Below are 21144 nucleotides of genomic sequence, written 5' to 3'. Positions count from 1 at the left end.
AAATTCAAATATATTTTTTTTTTACGTACAGTTCAAAATTGAAAAAAAAAAAAAAAAAAAAAAAACCGTTGAAATCGAAAAGTAAAATATGGGAATGAGGTAACCTTGCCGAGATCTTTCGCAAAAAAAAAAAAGTTTTTTCGAATCAGAGTCATCACTCAAAAATTTTGATGGCAAGGAGAGTAGGGGGTGAGGGGCAGACCAACGGACGCACATTTTCCCTATCTCAAAACCCTACTTCAAATTTTTAATTTTTCTTTGGTGCTTTTTTTTTTCTCATTTATTTTTAAGGGAAAATATTTGAAAAAAGAATTGAAAAAAAATTTAATTCGTATGAAACGGAATAATATATGCTTGTTTTTGGTGTGATAATAATAAAGTTTGACACTGTGTCACATTCTCCATATTAATTACTAACATCATCGACGCAGATGATGCAAAAAGTTTTTCAAGCAAAACTTACTAACAAATAATGCAAGAGACGTCTGAAAGTAATAAACGCTATAAAGACGAAACATAAAATTTTTAAATGTAGCTGAAAATACACTAGACATTGATTAGTTCCCACAAACTTATTTTGCTGCAAAAATGAGTATATTACACAACACAACATTTTCTTTCATCTTTCAAAGTACTATCTAAAATTTATGAATTGTGCATAATTACAAAGCTCCAACATCTTAAGCAGGGAAATATGAACTCAGAAGCTAGTATTTCAGGCTAAATACAAAATTTTCTTTTATACTGATTATTAAAATTTGGATTGAAAATTGATTTCCACACAGGTAACTCCATTGAAGGCAGTAGCATGCGACGTAAATCGGATTAAAAAAGAAAACAGGATTAGAAAAAGCAGTCTTTTAAGTCGTGTTTGGTGTTATAATTTATTAAATAAAGTTTCAAGTGTTCGCAAGGACTACAAGTACGCCAGAGGACAAAATATTCTACAGGGTCATTGATGTTTAAGTTTTCTATCTAGTTTTATTCTAAATAATTTCTGTGAAAGCATTTATTTTCGCGAGCTGTAATTTTTTCGAAGATGAAGATATCTGTGATTTTGCGAGGGTTAAATTTTCGCGATTACAACGAGCTCACGAAAATTAAAGCCTCGCAAAAATAAGTGCAGAGTGTAATTATAGTAAATGTTTTTATTTAAAAACCAAACATAATAATAACTACAGCGTAATGTTAAAAAAAGTACACAAATGGCGAAGCGACATACAAAATATAAAAAAAAAGAGTCATAGTACGTAAGTAACCGCCAGACTCCCATCCCCGTTTGATGGTTTAGAAATCAGTGCATCGTTATCCATTAATACTCGTATTTGTTAAATCAAAGAATTTAAAACATTTTTCTTCACGAATTTTAGTTTTCTGAGCGAATATTTTCACTAAATAGTTATTTTCTTAATGTAGCTGTAAATATCATCTGTTTTCAAGTACTACAGTCTTTTTTTGAAAATATCTATCCAAGGCGTAAACTTGGATTTCAATCTTTTTTTTTTCTTGAATTTAGATTGCTAAAATTGAACTACACAAATTTTAACCATATTACTCTCGCATTACTAATTTTATTTTGACCTTACATCAGTCTTGACAAAACTCTTACTTTAGATATCAGTTCAGGTGCTTAAAATTCAGAGTAATCAAGACAAATATTTTTATGAAGAATTAGCACTAATTTTCTTGCTGGCAATACTGTATCTATTTTAAGTGGTCAATATTGCCGACAGGTTTTTTTTCTATCTGATTTACAGTATAGTAAAAAAAACTTAGAGAGAACATACATCAAGCCTTAAGTAGGCATCACACACATTGTAAACAGTTCAGGAAGTTGGAATGCATAATAAGAGTCTAGAGTTGTGTTTTTAACTTTTTAAATGCCCTTAAAATTTATATTTTCAACAAATAGTTATTTTTCAGATGTAATGATATGCTATTATACCCAATTAAATCAGTCAGACTAGACAGTTAATACTTGTAATGCTCATTTTTGTTTTTAGGAGAATATTGGCCATCATAAAACAAAATCCTAAAACCAAATTAAGTTAAAAAAAAATAATACTGAACATGTAGTGTAATCTCAGGAACCTGATACAAAATTTCAGGAACCAATATTTTCCTTTTCAATATTTATTGAATCATTTATTTTTATTATTGTACTTAATTCTGTTTACTTGTCTTTGATTTAAGGTTCAATGCAGGTACAGTAGGTCTAATTTCGTTGCTCTTTTTTTTATTATTTATGAAAATTTTATTTTTTGTTTTTCAAAGAAATTAGAATAAAATTGTGATATATCGTCCACAAATTGGACAAAAAATTACTTTCATGTGGCAATTTTTATCGGTGATAAAATGGTGAAACATTAAAAATAATGCGATCATTGTTCCAATTATTTTCTAAAAACACATAAGAAATAAAAATAACACAGCATAAAAACTAACAATTTCTTCAAGTGTAAGAGAAAAATTTGAAAATAACTTAACATTATTTTATATTATCAGGCAATTCACTTACTTTGATTTTTAACGGAATCCACCATCTTCTGGCAATGTGAACAGTCCAACAAGCACAATTGCATGCGATTCATAATCAAATGTTCCGTTTTCGGCCGTGCCACCGCCATACCACACACGTGTCTATCACGCGGTAAAACCCACAAGCAAAAGAACTTAAATCGATTTTAAGTCCCAGTGAGCATTTTCATCTTCATCGAACGAGAACAAAACAACAAACTTCCGACAAAGTTACCACAAAAGATTCACTAAAAGACGCACAAAGTTGTTTACCTTTCGGTGTCAAAATTTCTCCGCTCCCTGTATAAAATACGCCCTCTCGTATCACAATCTCGTGGGCAATGATGGCAAAGGAGTAGACATCCCCTTTCTGGGAGCCCTCAGGTGGGGGATTGGGCATGCGTAGGAGCTCCGGCGCTGTCCACAGTTTTCCTGAGAGAAAGAAAAAATAAAATTGAAGGACACAAATCATCGATCAAGAATAGACGATTGAAATATACTGAAATATACCAGACACAAGTTTAGTCCAAAAATTCACATCAAAGAAGAGAATATTAGAAACGCATTTTGACGTTCGAATGTGCCTTGGAGAGTTTATTTTTGATATCCGCGCGATCAATAAGAGCGGCAGCAGTACGAGGATAAAACTCGGATAGACGGCGGCATTTCTAAATAAAGTACTTATCGCGAGATGTTAAAACACTTATGGATCCATACTTTTGGCGTGAGAATTGGGGTCAGTTCAAAGGGATGCCTGAATAACTTTTACTAGTATTTCAATTAAGCTGATGTTCATTCAAATGAAAGCTGAGCCATCAGATTTATCGGAAAATATGTTAAGAAACTTGTTCTTTGGAGCAAAGGTTTTGGAAAGCGGAGATAATGAAAAGTATTTAAATTTAAAGCCAATATTTTCAAGACAAAGTAAGATTACTTCAAACTAAGGTTAACCACGGACTACTATCTTCTACTTTGTTTCACAGTTAAGTAAAACAAACTTGCTATACAATTTTTCCAGTTAAGCTTTCATATTAACTAGCTGTATAACTATGGGTATATGCCGTAATAAAGCATATTGATCTCTACTTTAGGTGTGAGACCGCACAAAAGTGAGTTTTAATAACTTTCAATAATCTCTTAAAAAAGGTCTCGTTCATTCAAATGAAAGCCGCGCAAGAATATTTTTATGGAAGCATATTCGGGAAACCTTTTTATAAAGTAAAGGTATGTGGTATGAATATCACTAAAAATGTTTACTTTATTGTCGATATTGATCTGCGATATTATCTACCAGTCAATGTAACATTACGCAAAGTGAGGGTTGACTAAACAATCGTAGTGGAAGTTTAATTGCAATTGACTTTCTGGAAACGTATTAACAATCATGAACTAGTATTTTATAGTATCTCATTTTTTTCGGAACAATGATATTGAAGAGAAAGTAAGTTAAATTACATTGAAGTTTTTGTTTTAAAAAAATGCTTCCTTGTCTTTTTTTTAATCAGAAATAGTATTATTATTACATATTTTATGTATCTGTATACATTTCAGATATTATCAATTTAAAGATACAAAATTGTAAAGGGTGAATGAAAAATACATCACGTAGGTGCACAAATAGATGTCAGGGGTATCTTAACACATTAGGTGCAGTACAATGTTATTTAAATGAAAACAGTAGGATTAGACAGGGGCACGTTTACGAGGATTTTTTTCAATGAATTTTCTATATTTTATGTTTTAACTTAGGAAATTTTGGGCATTGCGGTTTTATGAAGCAGTTAATGGAGTCAAAATTGGTATATTCCGATGTTGCTCAGCTTGTGTTTTTAACCGTTTAAAAAAGTATTTTTGAGCCCAAGTCGGTTGCGTAAACGTGCCTCGGACACGAGGCACATTTAAGCATATTTATTTTAACATCTTCCGTGGTTCTGTTAGAGTTTTGAACATAATTTCTTACAATCGTTAAAATAAATCAAATTGATTGCTGACTGAATAGAGTATATAGTAAAAGCTGAAAGGGCATGAAGGATTGCATAGCATGATTGCAGTCTATAAGATACGAATTTGTAGCTCAATTAAAAATTAAATGGTAGTTTTCAAAACTAAATTGCCTGTAAATACTAAAAAGTTTTGAGACAGTTGGGAGCAAAAAAAAAAGATGCTCAGGGTACGTTTAGAAGTAACACACAGTACGAACGTGCAAGATGGTGCTCAAACGCCAACGCATAAACTTGATCCGTCCCCAATTTTGAATTTAAGTTCATACAAATACAATTCTCAAAAAAAAAAAAGATAAAACTCTGCTAGTGTTTATACATTTGTTCTTTCTTAACTAACTATAATTTATTCACAATAAGCTTCAAAACGTTCAACAAAAATTTACTCGACTTGGTAAAACATAGATTATTCTTTCTGCATGCTAGACCGAAGCTCCACTGATGCTCAAAATGGATATTTGCTAAGGATTAACATAAATCTGTTATGAATAATAGCTCTCCAGTTATAGTTTGTTTTGAAAAAAAGGCATTGCGTAAACGTGCTCCGGTCTACCGTACATGCAAAGACAGTAAGTAGAACAATTTATTCTAACCAAAGTGTATAAAATTTATATATTTTCTATTCGTAGGTTGTTCTAAAACGAGTTATTTGAAATATATTTGCGAACAATTTTACATCAAATGCTTTTCTAAACATACAAAAAAAAAAAAAAAAAAAAAAAATACATAGCGCAATATTATTGTTGACTCTAAAATATTTAAAACTTGCTCAAAAATTGGATTATTTTAGACACTATTTACATACACTATAAAAATGCAAAGGTATTTTTAATGCAAGAAAACATGAAAAGATTTCCCTCTTCTTTATTTACAAAAAATCAAAATCTCGCCCCACTGGAAAATATGTTTTGTAAAAATCTAAAGTAAATATTTAGATTTTCTATGCTTCTCCTTTTTGGAAGCTTTTTTGCAAGAAATGGTAGCGTTCAATTGAAAACTAGTTTCAGTAAGTTCTGTAGGCATCAAGTTTATTTTTCAAAGATTTTTAAAACCGAAATGATGGTTTGCAAAACTCAATTATTCACTAAATACTATGTATCTCTTTATGCAAATCCTTTAAATAATTAGTATTTTAGTTCGTAAAAAGTAAGTTTTTTTTTCCGCTAAAATTTACGAACTAAAAAAATCTTAAACCAACAAAACGGATGTTGAAATTGTGTAGATCTAGAATGGTTCTAAAGGCGATTTTAAGAACTGAAAAAATTAATACTCCGAACAGTTAATGTTTTATAAATATACTTTAACTACTTGCGTTGCCGGCTTTGCCCGGTCCACCTTGAAAAAGAAAATTGGGTCAAGTGACGTATATTCAAAAATCAGGCTTAAATAAAAGGAAAAAGAAACATGCAAAATTTCCCTTTCAAACAATGGCAGCAGATATTACAATACTTTTAAGAAATTAAAATAAAAAAGACGGATTTAAAAAGCGGAAAAATAAAAACGCAAAGCAAAATAAGTTTAAGAAATTAAACTGAGAAGGAAGGAAAGAAACAATGAATTCAAAAAGCGAAATCGTGGAATCGCGAAAATAGAATGGTTAACAAATAGAATGGAGAAAGATGTTTCGAACTTTATTCAAAACTGCTCGTAACTACTTTTTCTTTGGATATTGAAGCTTAGTTTTTCGACCGCACGTCGAGATATATCTGGAGTAAAAAATGTCGCTTTTTTATATGGTGTCAAAAAGAAAACTGTAGGGCAATTCTTTCATTGATAGACTAGCTGCGTGCCTGGCGTTGCAAGGTCTACCTAAAAAATAAAAGGGATGCCCAGTTGATATTTATTTAGTACTCTGACATCAGTTTCTAACGCGTCAAGGAATAAATAAATGCGCGTAATGCGAAGTTTGACAGAAAAACATATTTTTGAAAAAAATCTTATTAGTTCAAATTTCAATTAGCACAAAAGATGCAAATTTATGCATTATCAAATATAATCTTTGCATTACATCTGATCGACCATATCCGAAATATTTATGAACAATTACAATCAGCTTTTTACATAAAATGACACATATTGCTTGGTTGATTACACGACACTAAAGCATCAAGACTTTATAAATACCAATAAGTATTAATTTAATTCCAAGTCATCAGATTTCCATTAAACTGTAGCTAAATCGTCAAAAGCAAACTTTTTTGCTCAACTTTGTTTATTTAAATAAATCCAAACAATCGTAATTTAATGTGTTCTTTTGACTATACAAATGAATTTTAAAAGTAAAACAGGAAGGAAATAGAAATTAATTATAATTTCAAAACTTTCACTAATATGAAGGGGAAAAGTCCAACAAAATAAACATAATTAGTCGCACATCCTAAATTTACCAAAATATGAGGCTGGTAATTGTAAACTTACACTACAATGCATACAAATATAACTAAAGAAATAACTTTCATATACTGAAAAGTGTTAAGAACGTTGGCTGCAAAAGAAAAACTAGTATGTTGTGGCCATCACGAAACTTTCTTCTATATTTTTCCTTTTTCTGATCCCTCCCCATGCTTGACGAGGAAGCAATATTCCTAACAAAAACAAAATGACACATGCAAAAACTTGACGACCATCCCAATGTCTGAATTATTGTAAAAGCAAAGCAAAGAGCGAAAATTGAAAGTTACTTTAAAAGCCTTACTTGAATTAATTACAAATATTTTATTTATTAAAAAACATAAGATGGCAACAGTTAAAAATTTTAATTCATTGAGATAATATTTCCGATCATTTCCATACAATTAAAATCACGAGAAATACGCAGACGACAATCTATTACGATTTATCTTTCTTATTGTTGCATTAATAAAACTATTTTTATTCGCAAAAAAAAAAAAAATCAATACCTCTTGGAACGATTGGAGTCAAAATTGAACCAAAGCCTGTTTACGTATGGATTCACATATATTCCAAATTTCAAACAGAACGCAGCATTACTTCTTGAGATAGGGCACTCACAATGGAAAAAAAGAACGGGCGATTGCGCTACCCCCTTTTTAGCTGTTGACACCAAAATAAAATCAGCTCTTATACCCACTAAGGGCTACTTGTCAAAAAATTTTTGTTTGCTTCCGTTCGTTATTTCTTGAGATACAGCAGTCACAATTCACGACAAAAAACGTTCTATAACTCAACCCCCGTTTGAGCTATTGACACCAAAATTGAATCAGCACCTGCTCCAGTTAGGGGCAACATATGGACCAAATTTTGTTTGATTCCGCCAGTTACTTCCTGAGGAATAGCAATCACGCATAACTCAAAAAACGTCCCATTGCTCCACCCCCCTTGGAGGAATTCGCGCCAAAAACCAATGGGCACAAGTTCACATAGGGTCACATATGTGTACCAAATTTCGTTCAATTTCATGCGATAGTTTTTGCTGTAGAGCGGCCACAAAAAACTGGTCACACACAGACGTGACACACACACACACATACATACACACACACGGACAGACAGACATTTTCCAAAAATAGTCGAAATGGACTCAGCACACCTCAAAACGTTCGAATCCGTCAAAATTCGAAATTCGAAAATTTGCACGAATCCAATACTTTCTTCTATATATTAGATATAGAAGAAAGTAAAAAGAGGGACACATGATAAAATCAAGGTTATGTCCGGATACAGCAACCGATTTTAAACTAGTTTAAAATTAAATTCCAAATAATGGAAATGTTTTTTTAAGAATTGGACAGCAGCCGAAATTTTTTTTCAACAATTATTAAAATTTTATTTGCTCACCCATATGCAAAATGGCAACAGGAAAGAAATAAAAGTTCCTGAATAACGTAATGTTAATAACGTTTTAATTAATATCTCCGCTAATTAAAGCAATACAATTACGAGATTGGTCTCATTGTTTTGTTTGGAAAATTTCAAATTGATCAGTATATCGTTTAACTCTCGAATCGCAGCAATTCTTGAGAAGATCTATCTTCAGATGGACATACAGACAGACAGACGGACGAGATTTTAATAGTATGGATTTATTGAAGAAAATAGTATCTAAATTTCAGGTAAACCTAAAAAAATCGTGCTAAAAACGCAAATTACTCACACCTAGTGATTGGAATACCGTTATACTGAATACCATTATTTCAAGCAATTTTGCAATTTCGTAATACTATTAGTTGCTGAAGTAAAATACCGGTATTTTCGGTATTAGCTGAAAATAATAAATAGTTTCAATTAAAGAATTTTCAACGTAACTTACAAAATATCTTCTTATACTTTTAAATGTACATTTTTTCCCCATGATACAGAACCAAAATCTATCTATTGATGTAAAAATCTGGCTTCAAAAGAACAAACTATAATAGAATATCATGAAACAAAAATAGCGGAAAGATTGCAAAATCATATTGTCATTTCTAGATGAAGGGATAAATCGCATTTTCGTGCACCATGTTTCTATTCTTACTTCCTTTTACAAAAAAGGAAGTATTGTATTCGCGAAAAAAATTTCACTCAAAAATCGACCTTAATTTCCATTTTACTCACTCCCGAATGAAAATTGAGTTTTTCCTTTCGACTCGACCACACGTGGAAAAGTGCCTAAGAACGTAAGACATGCGAAATATCCATTTTGACTATTCCTGAGTTAATTGCAACCAGTTTTCTAGTGACTTCTGTACGTATGTGCGTATGTATGTCGCGTAACTCAAGAATGGTATGTCCTAGAAAGTTGAAATTTAGTACGTAGAGTCCTAGTAAGATCTAGTTGTGCACCTTTTTTTGTTTTCATTCGGATGTTTCTAAATGGGTCTTTTGCCCCTTTTTGGGGGAAATCATTGTTAATTTCGATGAAAACTCAAGTGGTGTTATAAATTGGCGGACACATGGCGATATATCGCCAGTGTTTTGGTCGCCTAGTTTTTTCGCGAACTTGGAGACAAATCTGACTTTTTTTTAAAAATCTGATTTCCATTTGGCCACATCAGCTCGTTTCCATTTTCATCACTTACTTTCTTTTTGTGAAAGTTAATTTCGAGTGCAACTTTGAATGCATTTGTTCTATGAACAAATGATTCAAACCCTCAATTGTAGTAATACTTTATGATTTCATGTTTAATTATTCGTCTCAACTGTACTAAATTTTCACAAAAACTTTTTCTTGTTATCATACACATTGTTGTCCTGTTTCACTATTTGGCTTTACACTTGGGAAGATAATGTTTGGAAATTATATAGTGCCTTGAAAATTTGCATAGAGGTAAAGCATAGTCAATTGAAACATATTTTCAGATAATTACATAAAGTTAATTGTAAAGAATTTTGAAAAGAAAGCGAAAACGAATAAGGGAAACTAAAAAGTTCGAATTAAGTCAAGTATATTGTAACTTTCAAACCAAAGGGCTAATAAAATTCAAACACAAATCTCTCCTAAAAGTATAGTCTCTCAAAATAAATAGGAACTAGCTATAAATTGACAAAAAAAATCATAATACACGCAATGCAAAAGCAACACAAACACTCGCACAAAAGGATTTATACATTATTTTCAACTGTTGGAAAATTGAGCACTGAAATGGGTTCCAGGCTGAGAGACAGTTTAACAGATGCATTATGTTTTTTTTACTATTATTGATATTTTACTATAACATTTGTTTCTTCCTTTTATATTTTTTTCACAATACGTTTTCATAACTAATGCAGTTTTTGCACAAAATTTTGAAATTTGGCAACGAAACAATATGTATTCAAGCATTTTTTTTTTTTTTTGAGAAATTTCTAACACCGGTATTACGTTTCAAAAATATCGAATATCGGTATTGACATTTAGGGCTGAAATTGCAATCCCTACTTCCACTGTAATTAAGTAAGAGCATTGACATAAATTGCGTAGAACGCAGAATATTCTATCCTTTCCAACGATATGTAATAATAACATATGTGCAAGTAATTTTTCACCCCCCATATTCGGAAATTCATGTGAAAATTGGGAATAAATTGGAATAAAAAAGAACTATTTATTGATTATTATTATTATTATTATTATTTTTTTTTTTTTTTGGAATTGCTCTATAAACCTTTCTGGTGCTAAACAAAAGATACTTGGAAAATTTCAGAGAAATCGACAGCATAGTTCTCGACTTTTGCTCGTTTACACAAACAGACGCTTTTTAGAGACTTCATTTTATACTACGAAGAACTCCTCATATATGTATAATAGTTGGTGATCGAGTAACGCGCGTGTTTCAACAATGAAACTCGCACCAAGTCACGATAATATTCAATATGTTACCGCCCTATAGCCATGGGTTAAGGCAGAAATACATGAAATACACCTCCAGCTCAGTCAATTCTAGCCGAGGACTGCAGTTTCGTGCTTATTAGCACTCATCAGCCCTGCATAGGACTAACTGAGCTGGAGGTGGAAAACCTCTTAAGGAAGCCAAGAGTGCCAAACAAACTGGTAGCTAATATCGAATTAGCACTGACCAGAGGAGTGACCGAAACAATGGTTCGGTTCAACTCGAATATTGCAGGCAAGGCAGGTATATTCAATAAGTTACCGCCCTATAGCCACCAGTTATTAGCTACCAGTTTGTTTGGCACTCTTGGCCTCCTTAAGAGGTTTTCCACCTCCAGCTCAGTTAGTCCTATGCCGGGCTGATGAGTGCTAATAAGCACGAAACTGCAGTCCTCGGCTGGAATTGACTAAGCTGGAGGTGTATTTCATGTATTTTCTGCCTTAGCCCTGGCTATAGGGCGGTAACTTACTGAATATACCTGCCTTGCCTGCAATATTCGAGTTGAACCGAACCATTGTTTCGTTCACTCGTCTGGTCATTGCTAATTCTATATTAGCTACCAGTTTGTTTGGCACTCTTGGCTTCCTTAAGAGGTTTTCCACCTCCAGCTCAGTTAGTCCCATGCCGGGCTGATGAGTGCTAATAAGTGCGAAACTGCAGTCCTCAGCTGGAATTGACTGAGCTGGAGGTGTATTTCATGCATGATAATGGTTTGGCATTAAAATGGATATGGTTTGGTAATGTTTAACATGCAGGGAAAAACTTTTTGTGACAAGGTTGCACTCGATCCGGTAACTTAACGTTTTACTTCTTATGAAGAAACGAAAAAACGTACAACAATCAACGGTACAAACTAAAGTTTAGGGTTAATCCACTGGAGTTAGGGTTTCAATTTCAGCTATCGAAATATCACCAAACAGGCAATTGCTTCGTTAAATGTAGAAGCAATTTTCACCCGTCATACCATGCGGGCGATTTTCTAGGTAATAAAAATTACAGTTTGAAAAAAGTTGTTGATTGTCACATTTTGTTATTAAACACACACTTATATAAAATTTATATATATATATATATATATATATATCAACGAAAAGGAGAAATAATTCTATTCCAATCATGTTTTCATGAAAATTATCTTAATTTAGCTTAAAGCCTAAGCAAAACGAATATTTCAAAAATAATAATAATAATAATAATTTTTCTTGAACATCATATTTCAATTAATCATATGAATGACAAGATTTTTTTATCTGGAAAAAATATAATATTCTGCCTGTAGTATACGTTTGATACAACATATTTCTATAACTACAAAATAAGAAATATCGTAGAAAAAAAATAAGATTCTCGTGTTCCAGTTTGTGTCGTAAAAACTGCATTAAGAATACATGTAACATTGCAGATTTAATGTTGGAAACATTGTGAAATATGTTTTTTCTAGAATACTGCCTGTATGTACATATTTAGCAGCACAGAGGATTTTTTTACTGTAAAAATAGAGGATCGACTTTCAAATTTGTGCCTCAGAGCCAGTAAGTCACCTAATCGATACTTTACAGAGGTTTGTTATCAAAATGTCGCCACCGAAATGTCGCGGCCAAAATGTCGCCAGTCCAAAATATCGCCAGTTCAAGATGTCGTCGGACCAAAATGTCGCCAGTCCAAAATGCCACGGGATCAAAATGTAGCCAGTTTAGGAGGTCGCCGGTTCAAAATTCGCTCATTCAGTCGGTAAGAAAAATGTAACTGTACAACAATATTGTTAAACATCAGATTTGCGAATGAATGGTAACTGAATTAAATGATTGTCTCCGTTAAAAATGGGACTGAGAGAAATGAGTTTTTCTCGATCAATTCTAAAACCTTTCTCCCGTTTTGATAACTATTGGCCGTTTTTCAGCAAATAAATATAGAATACAAGCAAATGCACTTTTTATTTTGTACGTTATCTTATTTTTTCTGACTCGCTATCTGCCGACTAAGTTCTGACAGCGTTCAGTTCTGACGTTCGTTTCAGTGTTTAGAACTTTTCTTCGAGAATAGTACGTGTGTATGTTTCCGATTTTTTGCGACCATTCTACTTAAAAATCTGTAGTAAGAATTCGTACAGTAGTCGCAAATACCCATATATGATTTAGGGCTGAGTGATTTTTGCGTCAATTCGTTCAAGATAGTGGAGCAACTGAACGTTTTCATCGGTTCGCATGACTGACATTTCCCAAGAAATGATGACCGAAATCAAATAAAATGTTAGGATGCAGCAGGTGGACAGATGCTTGAGTCAATGACACCTGAGGATGGAGCAATCGAGAATGTTTTCTCCTTTCATTATTTGTAACTGATATATCTCAAAAAGTAATGCAAGGATTCACAAAAAAAGAAAAAGTTGGTATGCAATTGAAACTAAACAGAAACAGGTTCCGTTCTCTGTTGATTTTCGTCATCGTTTACGTAAGTCAGTGTAATTAAATACCCGATGAAAAATTAACTAAATTTAAATATATCACTCAAAAGAGAGAAATAGAGAGGTTGAAAGACAGAGCGAGAGAGAGGACTATTTTATATATCAGTGCTACAGGGTCGTAGGGAAAATGGCTGACTCTTGCCCTGGGAGTTTTGGAGCCTTCGATTCCAACTCCATCACTCCAAAATCAGATTGATATCTTTTCTAACACTGTAAAAAAATTCAGACGCGCTGCTAGAAAATAATGAGCTACTAATGTGTCCAATATCTGCAAGTAATATATCTTGCAAATAACAGGCATGATTTTCGCTAAAACTCAGTAACCTTTCTGAAAATGTTCTGGCATCTTTCTGAATAATTTAGTAATTCTCCCGATTAAAGCCATTCGTATCTTTGGAACCGTCAGAGAAAACTTTTGTAAGTTTAATACAATAGCTTGACAACTTCCTGCTTTTCCAAGAGAGCGCCTAAAGCATTATTGAAAACATGACCAAAGCTGAGACAGAATTGCAGACAAGTACTAAGAATCCAACTCGAAAGCAGTTCTTGCATAGCTACTGAATCCAGATACTTATTCGCTCTTATTGGGAGCTTTGTCAATCTGGAAGGGCCGCAGTTGAGCTTAAACCGATAAACTTATTAAATATGCTCAGTTAAATCTTTAAACTGGTAGCTTTAAGTATTTTTTTCACAAGAGTGAGTAGTCTGCACTTGTGCAACTTGTAACAATTCAGGAAACGTTTTGACAAAGATACTTGATTTTCTCAGGACGTGGATAAAAACCTGTGAAATCCCGAAATATCAAACGGAAATAATCAGTAACGTTTCGGAATTTTTTTTACAGTGAACTGCGCTAGCACTGGCACACCTGCGTCCTTTAAAGGAAAATGACCAACTCTGACTCTTGGAATTTCAAACTTTTGATTCCCAACTCCGACGTTTTAAAATCCAAACTCAGTTCGACTCTGACTTCGAGCGCGCAGCCTTTTTCTATAAAATTGTTCTTGTTCTATAAGGGGTTTTAAATTGTCGTTTTCAAAATTTAGGAAAAAAAAATACTTAGTGCTAAAACTTTGTTTAAGGTTTCAAACTAAAATAATCCTAATATCAGGTTTCTTTATTTTCATTTCACGTACATTATTATTGTTTTTTCTTTATCATGTTTGTTGTAATTAACAGAAACAAAGGGTTACCCATCATTCGATGCTTCTACCCCGCAACTGAAAATTCCTTTAAAAGCTTTGCATATATGCTGATATCAATTACAAATACTTTATTTGTTAGCAAATACCAGTCGAAAATGGCAAGGGATGCAAATTTGAGTTCGTTGTCATTTTTCCGACCACCAGCCAACAACGAAATCGCAACAAACATGAAAAAGAATTCGACTTCATATTAAAATGGGCTTAAAAAAGGTTATTATTCCAGCTCTTTTTTTGGTTTAGTAGTTTAAAAGGAAAACTATATTAATGATCATAATCCTCCTGTACATAATAGACAATGATCGAGTAACCCGTGTGTTTCAACAATGAAACTTGCGCCACGGCATGATAATTTGATATTATATTTCGGTAATATTTAACATTCAGGGAAAGGCTGAACTCGACCCGGCAACTTAACAGTTTTACTGGTAAGACTCATTTCAGGGGAATGAAGAAACTGTCAACAATGAACGCTACCTACTGGAGTTTAGGGTTAATCTACTGGAGTTAGGTTAACCATTTCAACTATCAAAATATCACCAAAGAGCCAATGTTTTCGTTTAAATTTAGAAGCAAAATTTCACCCGTCATACCTTAACGGGCGACTTTCTAGTAACAAATAAATGAATAAATCGTTCTTGGAAAGAATCAATCTTTCGAATAGCAAATTTTTGCTACAAAAATTGTGAAAGAATGCTAATTTAGTTTTTAATATCCCTAGTGAATAAAATTCTACAGAAAAAGAAAATTTTTTCACTAATTTAGATTTTTTTTTTTTGATATCTTGCTCAATCGCCCTCTTTCTCTCTTGCCTGATCTTGAGATGATCTAAGGGAAATATTTAAATTTAATGTTTACTTAAGTACGCTAACTATAACTCAGGCAAATATTTTAAAAATTTATTTTAAAGCAAATAGTTCCTGTTTCCTTTTAGTTTTACTTCCATACCATTTTTTTGTCTGAATTCTTGCCTTACTTTTTGAAATATAGCAGTCATATTAAACAAGAAAGAGAATTCCGTTGCACCATCCTCACGTATGTTTACGCATGCAATAATGTACAGAAAAACGTATGTTTTCCTATTTATTGTCTGGAATGTTTGAAACTTACGAATTAAGACAGAAGACCATTTTTGAAATTTTTCAAGGAACTTACTTTAAAAGGCAATTAGCATTCCTTCGCAACTTTTATGCTGAAAAGCATCGACGTATATTTAAATTTTTCGTATTACTTGAACGAGAGAATTTTAAACCGGCGACATTTTTGCCCGGCGACATTTTGTCCCGACAACATTTTGAACTGGCGACATTTTGGGCCGGCAACATTTGGGCCTGGCGACATTTTTGACCGACGACATTTTGGCCCGGACATTTTGGGCGTATACCCTTTACAGAAGAGAAGGAAAACGTTTGTCTGGCGTATGCAATGGATGGGGCACGCGGTCTTTTAGCACTGGTTAAACATTATAAAGGGGTTTATTTTTGAACTACGTTTACATGACTCGATGCCGAGTAAAGCTCTACATACAACGCAATAATAAACGGGAAATCGCCAATTTTGAACTTGCGTTAGTCTGACTCTAAGGTACAGATTTTAAAGTCGCAAATAAAAAGCAATTCTTTAGTAGAAAATGTTGCCCAAGCAAGGAAATCTTATACAATTAAAAATTGTACCTATGTACCTATGTCCAAGCTTCTTCTCCCGAACGACAGTGAACTGACCATCGAACCAGGTATCGATGGATTCGTAATCTTCCCGCCTTTATGTTTCGCTATTTCACATACTCCTCCGATAATAATTAGCGGAGACATTAATTGAAAACTATTAATTATATCACTTAGATTTCGAAATAAAATCCCTATTTTTCGAAAGCCTTCCTCCACTCAAATTATTTTTCAGTGCTTCATCTCAACTTTCCGCAACAATGCTTTTATTAAATTTATAGCGTGAAGAAAATCATTGCGACGAAAGATCTGTTGCCATTTTTTGTCTCGAATATGAGTAAATAAAATTCTAGGTTTTGTTGTAATGGTTACTCCAAAAATCGGGGGATTTAAAATGTTTACTTTTTGGTTATTTTTCGTAAGCTGCCGCAAAGTTTCTGATTTTTTTTGGTTCAAGCCTGAGTGATGAACACGCGTCACTTGACATAACTTTTATTTTCGAGGTGGACCGTGATAAGCCGGGTGACGCAGTTAGTTTAATTATAACATTTGAAGTTAAATTGTAAATTATGTGCTAGTGGTTTATTTTCTGACTTTCTACTGATTAAATTTTCATTAAAATATTTCTCTTAGGTTTCTAGAAATACAATTTTTCTAAAAAATAAAGCTTTAATCATTTTAATAGGTTTGTGCATTACAGAAAGACTTGTAGCTATTTGGGAGAGAAAACGTTTAATCGATAACATTGTTACGAATGAAACATTTGCACTAGCCAATCAAAATGTTGCAAAGTACCATTTCTCGATTAGAATGAAAACATCTAGTAGAACGAAATTGTAAAAAAAAATAATAATTTAAACCACCTACATTAAGTTTAACCAATCGTTATTACAGATTTAATTATTTTTTTATGTAACTGCAGCAAAGGGTGCCCATATGCAAAATTGTAAGGGGGAGGGCTAAGATATTTTCCCCATGGATTAGGAGGGTATTTTCTCCATGAAAACCGATTTCAGGACAGATGATTAGAGTCATTAAAATATTTCATTTTTAATAACATATTCATTAATGGCTGGAGAATAAATGTTTTTGCATTTTTGCAAAGAAAAAAGTACCAAAAGCAAGAAAGTTCTAATTTCAAAGGGGGGGGGGCTCGAGCCCCTCCATTGCCCCCTTATATGGGTTGCCTTGACAGCAGCAAAATATTTTTTATATTTGAAATACTACAGTTTCATATATTCCGGAAACTCAGGTATTTTCTAAATAGTCTCTTTATTAAACTTGTTTTTATCACTTTAGAATAATTAATTGCAGAGCTTACGTATGGTCCTGGCTTCCATGTCCCAAAAAATGGTAATACAATGTACAATAATACATTTCAGACTTAATATATGCTCTGAAAAGTCTTAAAATGCCCCCAAAGGGAACAATAATGAAAAAAGCAATCTGCTGACTTAAAAATACGTTTTTTATAATAAGTAATAAAAAAGCTATATTTGACAGTAAATATGTGAAAAAAACATATGTTGTTAAAAAGCAAAAAAAGTTAGTCGCCAACTTGAGAACGCTTTACCATAATACCAAACTGTAGGCAACATTCAGTTATATCGCAAGCCGAATTTATAAAAAGGATTTCACAACATGATTCCGCTCTACAGCACGGTGTTTGAAATTAAAAAAGGAAAGAAATCATTTAATTGGTACAGTTTGTTGCAAATTGAGTGGTTTTTGGTATTTACGAGAGTTTCAAAGGAAAATAATTTCAAGAAAAAAAAATCTACGTGTGTTTTTTCTGTATTATCTTGAAAAATTAGTCGCGTATTTCAACTTTATTATATAACATCTTTCTTAATGAAACATTTATTTTTGTACTTTGTATTTGTTGTTTTTCTGCGTCCATAATTTTCTTCAGCTGTAATTAAAAACTTTAAATTAAAAATTAGGTATTTTCTAAATTATTATCTCGAAACTAAAAAATCAAATAAATCCGAGTTTCTGAGTGAAAAAAGATTAAATTTCAGAAGCTTTTTACATATTTTGCCCAATTCTTTCTTGTATCCTCAAACAAACTTAAAAGTTAACACAACTCTGCCGTTTTCCAGCAAAATACTGTAGGCTGCCATGTTAATACTTGACTTACTTTCATAGTTTTTATTGAATAGGTCGCAGCCACGGGCCTTTTGGGAATAAAACCCTCCCTAGAACTCCTACACATTGTTTCCCTATTAATAAAGAGGGAAAAACAGCGGTTTATTCTTAGTTTCGCCAACCGTTCAAATTTCTCCCCCACCCCCTTTAACCCCTTCAGTCGTAGTTATGAAACACTTGACCAAAAATATTTATATTTAATTATACACAGTGTACTATGTTGAAGGGTATCTTGTGGACAAAATTTCAAGTTTGTAGGAGAAAAATACTAAAGAATTATGGCACGTCCAATATTCCGGACTTATATTCTTGAAATTAATATTTCATTTAAAAAAACAATAAAATACCAAACAAACTTCATTATAAAATGTTCTTCAAGCAATAATAAAACATAACATAAGAGTTTGAAACGATTAATTAAAGATTAAATATTTTTTTTAAAAAATCAGGAAAAAAAAAAAACAACCTCGCTTTTCAGTCTAGAATCCATGGTTGGAAAAATGATCCGCTCTCTATCTCCCAATTCTTATATGTCAGTGTTGTCAATCCCGAAACTAAAAATTATTTACAAAATTATAATAAGCAGAATGTAAAGAATCAACCACAAGAAAAAGTAATTTAATTAATTATTAAATGATTAGCAACTGTTTACAGTGTATGTCCGATATATCGGACACCAGGTCTTAAGGGGGTTAATATATCAAAAAGTATGATTATCAAAAGTAGTATGGTTTTTAGAATCTCATAGGTTCAATAAAACAATGCTGTACTATACTATCTTGTATCAGAATGGAAATAATCACAAATTCTATCGTTTCTATGAATACAATTTGCAAGTGCAGAGACCAACAAATTTCTCTAACTTTGTTTCCCACATAACTTCAGAAATTATTTTAGATAAAATTCTTTTAAAGTTTATGCTCAAGCAGAGCAATATCCACGTGCATTTCAAACCATAGTTTGAAATAATAATGAACTCTCTCTTTAATCTGCTGTCTGTGTACACATATAATTTATGCCCTAGTTAGCCAATATATTTCCTCCAAAATGTGTAATTAAATGCGAGTGTTAGCGTGTAATTTACAAAGCACTGCCTTTCATATCTCGGTGAAAATTAGTCATGTTGAAATCAATTGTTTGTGCTCGAATTGATCGATTGCTTTTTGCGGATATTAATCTGTAACCCCAAAAGAGCCTAACGGTGCGTTTGTGCAATGATTCAGTCACATGTGTTGGCACTCATGGCAGGGCTAACAAGGTACAATTTATAACAGGACAATGCTCAGTTACACACAGCAACGATGTCAGATGGTTTCATATCTTTGGTTTCCTCTTTCACACTATCACCGTCTCCGGTCGCCTGCTCGATCCTCTGATTTGTACCAGAACGAGCAAATCTAGGATTGCATGGAACGGTAAGTTGGAGAGCCTATCAGTTTGATTAAACTTTCGAAGCATAACTGTGGTACAAGAGGATCTAAGACAACTTACGAGACTGTTATGCCTCAAACCTCGCCTGCAGTGCATCATACATTCACGCTTGAGGTGGTTTGACTGACGGCTAGAACTTCCACTTATTCAGGATTACCTCATTATTAAATGTTAATTTTGCTTTTCTATTGTAATCACTTTCTTACTTACATATGTAAAATTTCGCTTTATTCTCAAACTTCTTCTTTGGTGTTTTTTTTTTCATCTTATAGAGTGTTTTATACAACTTAAATGTTTAATAATATACAGGGTGTTCCGTTTTAACCTGCAAGACCTTTATTTTCGCAACCGTTAGTCCTAGATGTATACTTTCCATTGCAAAAATGTTCAAAATAAGAAACAAAGTTAAGGTGTGGAAAGTTTGAAGCAAAAATAAAAATGAGTCAAGAATACAAAATTGTAACTTTTTATACGGGCATCAGCTCCCCTAACTAATATTTAGAGAAATAATCCCCATTGAAAACTATTAATGACACAAAAAATTGACATTTGTGCGACCAAAAGTCAAGGAGATATTCTAGAGCAAAGTTTTAAGGGACCATACAAAAGATGAGATTGGAACTTATCGCTCTTTCAGAGGAATGTCAGGTTGTCGAAGTAAATAAAATATGCATTTATATTTTTCATTGCTATTCCAAAATAAGTGCAAATGTTATGCCATGATGAGAAAAAGCACACTACAAAACCTCGAACAATTTGAAAAATCACACAAAATGCATACCTATAATTTTGAACACTAGTTAATCGCTAAATTTTCCCCCATAAGGTGTTATTGACGGCAAGTGAAAAGTGGTGTCAGTCACAAAACGCTGCATTTCATATCTCAGTGAGAATTGGTCGAACTAATTTCAAACTTTTTGTGTTGGAATTATTTTTCAATGGGAATTAGATCACTAAATATAAGTAAAGGGATCTGAGAAACTTATAAAAAGTTAATTTTTGTATTTTTTGACGTCTTTTTATTTTCACTTCAAACTTTCAACATCTTAACTCTACATCTGATTTCGAACAATTTTGCAACTGGAAGTATACATCCAGGACTAATGGTTGCTAAAATAAAGGTCTTGCAGGTTAAAACGGAATACCCTGCATAGCATAAGAAAAGACAAAAATGTCATCAGTGTTGAAATCAGTACAGTACAAACAACGGATCACTTCATTTCTAACCCAGAAGGGCAATAAATCTGCTTATGTAATTACGCCCAGACGCCAGCCGTCAAACGCATAATAACTTTTGCATTGGACTGCGATACAAATGAGCTATGCTCACAAGATAAAGCAGTGATTTTCAGCATTCCATTTATCAGGAAAAGCATGTTACATCTACGTCGTTAGAGACGACAAATG

General features: G+C 32.8%; 1 protein-coding gene across 1 annotated transcript in view; it reads right to left on the bottom strand.

Annotated features, from left to right (window-relative positions):
• LOC129223173 (atrial natriuretic peptide receptor 1-like) overlaps positions 1–21144 on the bottom strand; it is a 454723-nt gene that overhangs the window by 183393 nt on the left and 250186 nt on the right. The window contains exon 14 of the mRNA XM_054857740.1: positions 2791–2949. Within this exon, the coding sequence (XP_054713715.1) occupies positions 2791–2949 (159 nt within the window). The remainder of the gene's footprint in view (positions 1–2790; positions 2950–21144) is intronic.

The sequence above is a fragment of the Uloborus diversus genome, chromosome 5, assembly GCF_026930045.1.
Source record: "Uloborus diversus isolate 005 chromosome 5, Udiv.v.3.1, whole genome shotgun sequence".
In the NCBI taxonomy this organism is placed as follows: domain Eukaryota; kingdom Metazoa; phylum Arthropoda; class Arachnida; order Araneae; family Uloboridae; genus Uloborus; species Uloborus diversus.
The sequence above is the reverse complement of the archived record's forward strand: the minus strand, read 5'-3'. Positions and strand labels throughout refer to the sequence as shown.